The 11,167-nt window shown below is 45.8% G+C and overlaps 1 protein-coding gene across 1 annotated transcript; it reads right to left on the reverse strand.

The window, feature by feature from the left end:
• Window positions 1-1,925: 1,925 nt before the first annotated feature.
• On the reverse strand, window positions 1,926-8,293 carry LOC130295708 (adhesive plaque matrix protein-like). Its single transcript, XM_056546734.1, has 3 exons — window positions 8,190-8,293; window positions 3,051-4,341; window positions 1,926-2,810 (listed from the first exon to the last, which is right to left on the reverse strand). Exons 1-3 carry the CDS (start codon window positions 8,291-8,293, stop codon window positions 1,926-1,928), a joined length of 2,280 nt encoding a protein of 759 aa, XP_056402709.1.
• Window positions 8,294-11,167: the final 2,874 nt, after the last annotated feature.

Consider the following 11,167-nt stretch of genomic DNA (forward strand, 5'->3'; position numbering starts at 1 on the left):
CGGATAGGGCAATCCACCAAGAAATGCTCGGTACTGGCACAGTAAAGACAGAGATTTTCCTCCCTACGGCGATTCCTCTCTTCCTGGGTCAGGCGAGACTTATCCACTTGCATGGCCTCCTCGGCGGGAGGCCCAGGCGTAGATTGCAACGGATACTGTGGGAGAGGTGCCCAGAGATCTAAGTCTTTTTCCTGGCGGAGCTCTTGGTGTCGTTCAGAAAAACGCATGTCAATGCGGGTAGCTAGATGGATGAGTTCTTGCAGATTGGCAGGAATCTCTCGTGCGGCCAGCACATCCTTGATGCGACTGGATAGGCCTTTTTTAAAGGTCGCGCAGAGAGCCTCGTTATTCCATGATAACTCGGAAGCTAGAGTACGAAATTGGATGGCGTACTCGCCCACTGAAGAATTACCCTGGACCAGGTTCAACAGGGCAGTCTCGGCAGAAGAAGCTCGGGCTGGCTCCTCGAAGACACTCCGGAGTTCAGCGAAGAAGGCCTGGACTGTGGCTGTGGCAGGATCATTGCGGTCCCAGAGCGGTGTGGCCCAAGACAAGGCCTTTCCTGAAAGAAGGCTTACTACGAACGCCACCTTAGACCGTTCTGAAGGAAACAAGTCCGACAACATCTCCATATGCAGGGAACACTGAGACAAAAATCCACGGCAGAGTTTAGAGTCCCCATCAAATTTGTCCGGCAGGGACAAACGGAGGTTAGGAGCGGCCACTCGCTGCGGAGGAGGTGCAGGAGCTGGCGGAGGAGATGGTTGCTGCTGTAGCAGAGGCAGAAGTTGCTGTAACATGGCGGTCAACTGCGACAGCTGCTGTCCTTGTTGGGCAATCTGCTGCGATTGCTGAGCGACCACCGTGGGAAGATCAGCGAGACTTGGCAGCGGCACCTCAGCGGGATCCATGGCCGGATCTACTGTCACGATTCGGCTTCCAGGTAGTGGATCCTCTGTGTCAGCGAGGGATTGGCGTGGACCGTGCTAGTGGACCGGTTCTAAGAGGCTACTGGTTTTCACCAGAGCCCGCCGCAAAGCGGGATGGTCTTGCTGCGGCAGTAGCAACCAGGTCGTATCCACTAGCAACGGCTCTACCTCGCTGACTGCTGAGAAGGCGTGGGACAGAAGGACTAGGCAGAGGCAAGGTCAGACGTAGCAGAAGGTCGGGGCAGGCGGCAAGGTTCGTAGTCAGGGGTGATAGCAGAAGTTCAGGTACACAGGCTTTGGACACACTAAACGCTTTCACTGGCACAAGGCAACAAGATCCGGCAAGGGAGTGCATGGGAGGAGGTCAGATAAAGGCAGGGAGCAGGTGGAAGCCAATTAAGCTAATTGGGCCAGGCACCAATCATTGGTGCACTGGCCCTTTAAGTCTCAGAGAGCTGGCGCGCGCGCGCCCTAGAGAGCGGAGCCGCGCGCGCCAGCACATGACAGCAGGGGACCGGGCCAGGTAAGTGACCTGGGATGCGATTCGCGAGCGGGCGCGTCCCGCTGTGCGAATCGCATCCCCAACGGCCATGACAGTGCAGCGCTCCCGGTCAGTGGGACTGACCGGGGCGCTGCAGGGAGAAAGACGCCGTGAGCGCTCCGGGGAGGAGCGGGGACCCGGAGCGCTAGGCGTAACAACAAGGCTCAGAACAGGATTCTATCCTAGGAGATCCTAAATCAAACAAGGTCAAAACAGGACTGACAAACGCACAGTGTGACTAAGGAAACAAAATAAATGCAGAACAAACACCACAATACTAAAACCTGACAAAAAATACTAAAACAAAGCAGGGTAAAATCTATGTATCAGACAGGACAGATAACCATGGTTAAAACTCAGGATATGTGTTCCGACAGACATAGCTATGGTGCATGATGCCATCATGGTCAGAGTACAAGTCTAAGCACCAGCACAAAACAGCACCTGAAGAGGTCTTATATATCCTCCCAGTGCTGGAATAGAAGAAGGTTAACTCTTCCCATGCCAGAGAGAATTAACACAAGAAACTGTTCAGACCCTGGGGTAGGTTGGTAGAGACCCTGGGGCAGGAGGATGATGATCATGGGGTAAGTTGGTGGAGACCCTGGGGCAGAAGGATGATGATCTTGGGGTAGGTTGGTGGAGACCCTGGGGCAAGAGGATAGTGATCCTGGGGTACGTTTGTGAATATCCTGGGGTAGGTTGGTGGATAGCTTAGGGTAGGTTGGTGGAGATCTTGGGGTAGGTTGGTGGATATCCTGGGGTAGGTTGGTGAAGATCTTGGGGTAGGTTGGTGGATATATTGTGGTAGGTTGGTGGAGACTCTGGGGTGGGTTGGTGAAGATCTTGGCGTAGGTTGGTGGAGATCCTGTGGTAGAAGGATAATGATCCTTGGATAGGGGGGTGGATATCCTGGGGTAGGTTTGTGGATATCCTGGGGTAGGTTGGTGGAGATCTTCGGGTAGTTTGGTGGATATCCTGGGGTAGGTTGGTGGAGACCCTGGGGTGGGTTGGTGAAGATCGTGGGGTAGGTTGGTGGATATCCTGGGGGTAGGTTGGTTGAGATCTTGGGGGAGGTTGGTGGATATCCTGGGGTAGGTTGGTGGATATCCTGGGGTAGGTTGGTGGATATCCTGGGTAGGTTGGGGGAGATCTTGGGGTAGTTTGGTGGATATCCTGGGGTAGGTCCTTGGTAGGTTGGTGGAGATCTTGGAGTAGGTTGGTGGATATCCTGGGGTAGGTTGGTTAAGATCTTGGGGTAGGTTGGTAAAAATCTTGGGGTTGGTTGGTGGATATCCTGGGTAGGTTGGTGGATATAATGGGGTAGGTTGGTGGATATCCTGGGGTAGGTTGGTAGATATAATGGGGTAGGTTGGTGGATATTCTGGGGTAGGTTGGTGGATATAATGGGGTAGGTTGGTGGATATAATGGGTTAGGTTGGGGGATATTCTGGGGTAGGTTGGTGGATATCCTGGGGTAGGTTAGCGAATATAATGGGGTAGGTTGGTGGATATTCTGGGGTAGGTTGGTGGATATCCTGGGTAGGTCGGTGGATATCCTGGGGTAGGTTGGTGGATACTCTGGGGTAGGTTGGCAGATATCCTGGGGTAGGTTGGTGGATATTCTGGGGTAGGTTGGTGGATATCCTGGGTAGGTTGGTGGATATTCTGGGGTAGGTTGGTGGATATCCTGGGGTAGGTTGGTGGATATTCTGGGGTAGGTTGGTGGATATTCTGGGGTAGGTTGGTGGATATCCTAGGGTAGGTTGGTGGATATTCTGGGGTAGGTTGATGGATATCCTGGGGTAGGTTGGTGGATATTCTGGGGTAGGTTGGTGGATATCCTGGGGTAGGTTGGTGGATATCTTGGGTAGGTCGGTGGATATCCTGGGGTAGGTTGGTGGATACTCTGGAATAGGTTGGCGGATATCCTGGGGTAGGTTGGTGGATATTCTGGGGTAGGTTGGTGGATATCCTGGGGTAGGTCGGTGGATATTCTGGGGTAGGTTGGTGGATATCCTGGGGTAGGTTGGTGGATATTCTGGGGTAGGTTGGTGGATATCCTGGGTTAGGTTGGTGGATATTCTGGGGTAGGTTGGTGGATATCCTGGGTAGGTTGGTGGATATCCTGGGGTAGGTTGGTGGACATTCTGGGGTAGGTTGGTGGATATTCTGGGGTAGGTTGGTGGATATTCTGGGGTAGGTTGGTGGATATTCTGGGGTAGGTTGGTGGATATCCTGAGGTAGGTTGGTGGATATTCTGGGGTAGGTTGGTGGATATCCTGGGGTAGGTTGGTGGATATTGTGGGGTAGGTTGGTGGATATTGTGGGGTAGGTTGGTGGATATCCTGGGGTAGGTTGGTGGATATCCTGAGGTAGGTTGGTGGATATTCTGAGTTAGGTTGGTGGATATCCTGGGGTAGGTTGGTGGATATCCTGGGGTAGGTTGGTGGATATTGTGGGGTAGGTTGGTGGATATTCTGGGGTAGGTTGGTGGATATCCTGGGGTAGGTTGGTGGATATCCTGGGGTAGGTTGGTGGATATTGTGGGGTAGGTTGGTGGATATCCTGGGTAGGTTGGTGTATATTGTGGGGTAGGTTGGTGGATATTCTGGGGTAGGTTGGTGGATATCCTGGGGTAGGTTGGTGGATATCCTGAGGTAGGTTGGTGGATATCCTGGGGTAGGTTGGTGGATATCCTGGGGTAGGTTGGTGGATATCCTGGGTAGGTTGGTGGATATCCTGGGGTAGGTTGGTGGATATCCTGGGGTAGGTTGGTGGATATTGTGGGGTAGGTTGGTGGATATCCTGGGTAGGTTGGTGTATATTCTGGGGTAGGTTGGTGGATATCCTGGGTAGGTTGGTGTATATCTTCGGACAGACGCCCAGGGTTATATCCCGGCCCTGACACGACTGTATAATAAATCACATATGTTGTATTCCTATAATATCACAGGCGGCTGCACAATGAAATGTTTCTCGTAACCACAAATCTCGGTGGTTTCTGTCGGTTTTATGGCCCAGAATGTGTTTTTGCTGCTAATAAAGGCCGAGATATTGAAGCTGTCATCTGTGAGACAAGCGTGGGCCGTAACGTGGGCGCTTATGGGGGATTTCTCCACGTGAGTTATGATGGGGCCAACCGCAGAGCATGGATGACTGGCCAGAACTGCTGCAACAATGGCTGAAGGGGGGGGGGGGCTCAATCCACTGCAATGGCTGTAGGGGGGCTCAATCCACTGCAATGGCTGTAGGGGGGGCTCAATCCACTGCAATGGCTGTAGGGGGGGCTCAATCCACTGCAATGGCTGTAGGGGGGCTCAATCCACTGCAATGGCTGTAGGGGGGGCTCAATCCACTGCAATGGCTGTAGGGGTGCTCAATCCACTGCAATGGCTGTAGTGGGGCTCAATCCACTGCAATGGCTGTAGGGGGGGCTCAATCCACTGCAATGGCTGTAGGGGGGGGGGCTCAATCCACTGCAATGGCTGTAGGGGGGCTCAATCCACTGCAATGGCTGTAGGGGGGGCTCAATCCACTGCAATGGCTGTAGGGGGGGGGGGGCTCAATCCACTGCAATGGCTGTAGGGGGGGCTCAATCCACTGCAATGGCTGTAGGGGGCTCAATCCACTGCAATGGCTGTAGGGGGGGCTCAATCCACTGCAATGGCTGTAGGGGGGGCTCAATCCACTGCACTGGGTGAGGTTCATCAGTGAGGCCCCTGGAATGAAGCAGCTGTGTCGTGTCTGTGTGTCATGTATGGGGGGAGGACACTGTGCATTAGTCAGCGTGTCCCTGTTGTGTGTATTATTACAACTCTGCTCCATTAATCTCAAAGGAACTGAGCTGCAATACCACACACAACCTGAGGACAAGAGTGGCGCTGTTTCTGGAAGAAATCAACAATGTCTTTCTAATACTGGATAACCCAACCTCTGGGCTCAATTGAAACTACTACTCTAGAAGATCCACCAATATGACCCGAACGGGCATGTAAGTCATGTGACTAGTGAGGTCAATCAAAAACTACTGAGAAAATCCAGAAAAAATATGTTGTGTTATATCACATTGTATTACAGTGTATTGTAGTGTATCATTTATTTATTTATTTTTTTATATTGTGTAGTTTATATTATTTGGTGTATATTATATTATTGGGTGTATATTATATTATTGGGTGTATATTATATTATTGGGTGTATTTTATATTATTGGGTGTATTTTATATTATTGGGTGTATATTATATTATTGGGTGTATATTATATTATTGGGTGTATTTTATATTATTGGGTGTATATTATATTATTGGGTGTATTTTATATTATTGGGTGTATATTATATTATTGGGTGTATTTTATATTATTGGGTGTATTTTATATTATTGGGTGTATATTATATTATTTGGTGTATATTATATTATTGGGTGTATTTTATATTATTGGGTGTATATTATATTATTGGGTGTATATTATATTATTGGGTGTATTTTATATTATTGGGTGTATTTTATATTATTTGGTGTATATTATATTATTGGGTGTATATTATATTATTGGGTGTATATTATATTATTTGGTGTATATTATATTATTGGGTGTATTTTATATTATTGGGTGTATATTATATTATTGGGTGTATTTTATATTATTGGGTGTATATTATATTATTGGGTGTATTTTATATTATTGGGTGTATATTATATTATTGGGTGTATTTTATATTATTGGGTGTATTTTATATTATTGGGTGTATATTATATTATTGGGTGTATACTATATTATTGGGTGTATATTATATTATTGGGTGTTTTATTCTATATGTGTTTTGTTCTATTGTGTTACATTTTATTACAGGATGTTATATTATTATCATGTGATATATGATCATGTTACATTGTGTGTATGTTATATTATATTATATTATATTATGTTTTATTACATATATGTAATGTTCTATTGAGGTATCTTTTATTACAGTATGTTATATATTATTTTGTGTATATACCATTGTTTTACTATATGTGTTGTGTTACATTTTATTACAGTATGTTATATTATGTTTTATTACATATGTGTAATGTCCTATTGTGTTATCTTTTATTACAGTATATCATATTGTGTGTATATTATATTGTTTTATTACATATGTTTTGTTTTATTATGCTATGTTTTACTACATTATTGTATGTTTTATTATAACATATTTTATCTTATCATAGTATTATATTTTGCTATATTATGTTAAGTTGTGTTATATTACATTGTATTACAGTATATTGTAGTGTATCATTTTTTTATATTGTGTGTATTTTATATTATTGGCTGTATATTATATTATTGGGTGTATATTATATTATTGGGTGTATTTGATATTATTTTGTGTATTTTATATTATTGTGTGTATTTTATATTATTGTGTGTATTTTATATTATTGGGTGTATTTTATATTATTGGGTGTATTTTATATTATTGGGTGTATTTTATATTATTGGGTGTATTTTATATTATTGGGTGTATATTATATTATTGGGTGTATTTTATATTATTGGGTGTATATTATATTATTGGGTGTTTTATTCTATATGTGTTATGTTCTATTGTGTTACATTTTATTACAGGATGTTATATTATTATCATATGATATATGATCATGTTACATTGTGTGTATGTTATATTATGTTTTATTACATATATGTAATGTTCTATTGTCTTATCTTTTATTACAGTATATCATATGTGTATATTATATTGTTTTATTACATATGTTTTGTTTTATTATGCTATGTTTTACTACATTATTGTATGTTTTATTATAACATATTTTATCTTATCATAGTATTATATTTTGCTATATTATGTTACGTTGTGTTATATTATATGACTGTATGCTCTATTTTATGTATACAACATAATTGTAGACTACATGATGTCATAGCGTGTGCGTATAATATGTAATGTTGTTATTTTTTTTATTGTTTTCTCCTACATAGATGCCTGAATATTTTACTACGTTGTCACTTCGCTTCCATTGTTTTCGCTCATTCGCTTTCTCTATCGTGTTGCGACGCACGGAGGTGGAAGTTAATGTGTATCCTCGTTCGCGGTGCATGCGGTAATGTTATCTGGACAGGGTGAGGAATGTCCTGCGCTGACAGCCGCTCTTATCAGACACTGCGCCATTTGCAGTCGAGTCGTTCGTGTGTCGTATACGGAATCAGATGGGAGAATCCTCGTTAGACGTCTCTTCATTTACTACAATGTAATGATGATGTGTCCATGTATTAATGTTACACTCTCTAAGGCAGTGTTTCCCAACCGGTGTGTCTGTTACAGAACTACAACTCCCAGCATACATAAGGGTCACCTGTCAGTACAATACAAGGGTTCCATGCAGCGCCACCACAGGGGAAATATGGTATTACACAGGCCCCAGTTGAAATCATGTAGGTTAGAAGCAGTGTTTTCCTAAAAAGGGCACCTCTAACTGTTGCACAACTACAACTCTGCACAACTACAACTCCCAGCATCCCTCTACTGGAGTCCTGAATGTTCTTATCACTCTTTGTGTCTCACAGATCGTCACCATTCACAGGTTTAATCTGCGTTTTCGGAGTCTTTTGCGCCCCCCCATCACGTGATGCCTCCATCCCACACACTGTAACAAATCTCTGCTGTAACATCTTCCACATGTTGTGCGGGTGATACAATGGCGCTCACATTCCCGACAAAGTCAGGTGACCTCTGCCATCCCGAGTCTTCACCAGAAAGCAGGTCCCATCTGGAGACACTTTTCCAGACACTTCAGCTAATTTCCTTGGCATCACTTACAAAGCGCGCAGACCCCTCCAGCAATAAATCGGTTAATTGGCACAAGACGTCGACACTCCGGGCACCGGCACAGCAAATTTGGCGTGACCCAGTGGCGAAGAGGATTGTGGGGGTCACTCTCAGTTTACGGAGCTGCAGTGCCCGCAGGCGCTGTAACAATGTAACACGTTATTTCTGTCAGGTTAGGGAGGCATCTTCTGCCGGCGTCTGTTTCTAGGAAAATTAGGTGCCAACCAACATGGCCGACATTACAGCCCACTGAGGGGGTCATTCCGGTGTGAGGGCAAACTTTATTTTCCCATATTAGGTATTTATGTTGCCACCCCCGGACGAAGGTCGTTGGGCAGAAACACGTGTTGGGCTGGCGGCATCCGGGACCCCCTACTCCTCATTACTGCCAATTGTGGTCTTATTGCTGTCACAGTTCTATGTATTTATCCTGTGTAGTATGAATTGTCTGTACATGGAATTTTCTGCACTTTAATATTGTACTGTATACTGGTTAGTTAATCATTAGTAACTCTGCATATGGCTCATTGTACATGGATTTGGCTACTTTACATGCACTTTATGCCGTCTTATACTGCCCAGTACACTTACCAGAGACTCTGCATATTACTTACTTTCTTTATTTTTAGCCATCAGACCCATTATTGTATTTGCACTTTTCATCATTCTTTGTTGCACAGGACATCATAGTAAGAAGAAGCAAAGTGTCCATCGCTGGATACGTCCAGTCTAGTCCTGGAGCACCTGTGGGAGTGAGCTGGAATACTCTACTTTCCCTACAGTACATCATATTCCCGGGTTTGCTGCCTTTTTCTGATGTCCGTTTTCCTCCTTTTTAATGAATTTTATATGTATTTTGTTATCTAATAAAGACATTGTCATTTATTATATTCTTTGAGTAGCTCCATCCTTTCTTTTTGTATATAGGTATCTATGTTGATATAGTGTAAGTACCAACAAATTAATGAAGTTAAATTATATCTATGTGTTCTGCTATAGCACCCCGCAGCAGGAGCAGATAACATCTCCAATCTCCTAGCAGGTAATGTGTAAAATTATCTGTCTGTTCTTTCTATACAACCGTACAGCAGCAGGTGAAGAGTTACATAATGTCCCCTGTCCTCCTATAGAGCCCCGCAGTAGCAGGTGAAGAGTTACATAATGTCCCCTGTCCTCCTATAGAGCCCCGCAGCAGCAGGTGAAGAGTTACATAATGTCCCCTGTCCTCCTATAGAGCCCCGCAGCAGCAGGTGAAGAGTTACATAATGTCCCCTGTCCTCCTATAGAGCCCCGCAGCAGCAGGTGAAGAGGTACATAATGTCCCCTGTCCTCCTATAGAGCCCTGCAGCAGCAGGTGTAGAGTTACATAATGTCCCCTGTCCTCCTATAGAGCCCCGCAGCAGCAGATAAAGAGTTACATAATGTCTCCTGTCCTCCTATAGAGCCCCGCAGCAGCAGGTGAAGAGTTACATGAAGTCCCTAGTCCTCCTATAGAGTCCCGCAGGAGCAGGTGAAGAGTTACATAATGTCCCCTGTCCTTCTATAGAGCCCCGCAGCAGCAGGTGAAGAGTTACATAATGTCCCCTGTCCTCCTATAGAGCCCCGCAGCAGCAGGTGAAGAGGTACATAATGTCCCCTGTCCTCCTATAGAGCCCTGCAGCAGCAGGTGAAGAGTTACATAATGTCCCCTGTCCTCCTATAGAGCCCCGCAGCAGCAGGTGAAGAGGTACATAATGTCCCTAGTCCTCCTATAGAGCCCCGCAGCAGCAGATAAAGAGTTACATAATGTCTCCTGTCCTCCTATAAAGCCCCGCAGCAGCAGGTGAAGAGTTACATGAAGTCCCTAGTCCTCCTATAGAGCCCCGCAGGAGCAGGTGAAGAGTTACATAATGTCCCCTGTCCTCCTATAGAGCCCTGCAGCAGCAGGTGAAGAGTTACATAATGTCCCCTGTCCTCCTATAGAGCCCTGCAGCAGCAGGTGAAGAGTTACATAATGTCCCCTGTCCTCCTATAGAGCCCTGCAGCAGCAGGTGAAGAGTTACATCATGTCTCCTGTCCTCCTATAGAGCCCCGCAGCAGCAGGTGAAGAGTTACATAATGTCTCCTGTCTTCCTATAGAGCCCCGCAGCAGCAGGTGAAGAGTTATACGATGTCTCCCGTTCTTCTATAGACCCCACAGCAGCAGGTGAAGGGTTAAATGATGTATCCCGTTCTCCTATAGACCCCGCAGCAGGTGAAGGGTTAAATGATGTCTCCCGTTCTCCTATAGACCCCGCAGCAGCAGGTGAAGGGTTACATGATGTCTCCCGTTCTCCTATAGACCCCACAGCAGGTGAAGGGCTAAATGATGTCTCCCGTTCTCCTATAGACCCCACAGCAGCAGGTGAAGGGTTACATGATGTCTCCCGTTCTCCTATAGACCCCGCAGCAGCAGGGGAAGGGTTACATGATGTCTCCCCTTCTTCTATAGACCCCACAGCAGCAGGTGATGGGTTAAATGATGTCTCCCCTTCTTCTATAGACCCCGCAGCAGCAGTTGAAGGGTTACATGATGTCTCCCACGTCATAGACCCCACAGCAGCAGGTGATGGGTTAAATGATGTCTCCTCTTCTTCTATAGACCCCACAGCAGGTGAAGGGTTAAATGATGTCTCCCGTTCTCCTATAGACCCCGCAGCAGGTGAAGGGTTAAATGATGTCCCCCGTTCTCCTATAGACCCCGCAGCAGCAGGTGAAGGGTTACATGATGTCTCCCGTTCTCCTATAGACCCCGCAGCAGCAGGTGAAGGGTTACATGATGTCTCCCCTTCTTCTATAGACCCCACAGCAGCAGGTGATGGGTTAAATGATGTCTCCCC

The sequence above is a fragment of the Hyla sarda genome, chromosome 11, assembly GCF_029499605.1.
Source record: "Hyla sarda isolate aHylSar1 chromosome 11, aHylSar1.hap1, whole genome shotgun sequence".
NCBI lineage: Eukaryota > Metazoa > Chordata > Amphibia > Anura > Hylidae > Hyla > Hyla sarda.

Excerpts from the sequence above, each read along its gene's own strand:
- LOC130295708 (XM_056546734.1), bottom strand. The coding sequence starts at position 8,293 with ATGCCAAGGAAATTAGCTGAAGTGTCTGGAAAAGTGTCTCCAGATGGG. Across the intron at positions 4,342-8,189 it reads CACCTGACTTTGTCGGGAAT|ATATACACCAACCTACCCAG; the intron begins GTGAGCGCCATT and ends GTCTGTCCGAAG. Across the intron at positions 2,811-3,050 it reads ATCTGCCAACCTACCCCAGA|GATATCCACCAACCTACCCC; the intron begins GTATCCACCAAC and ends AACCTACCCCAG.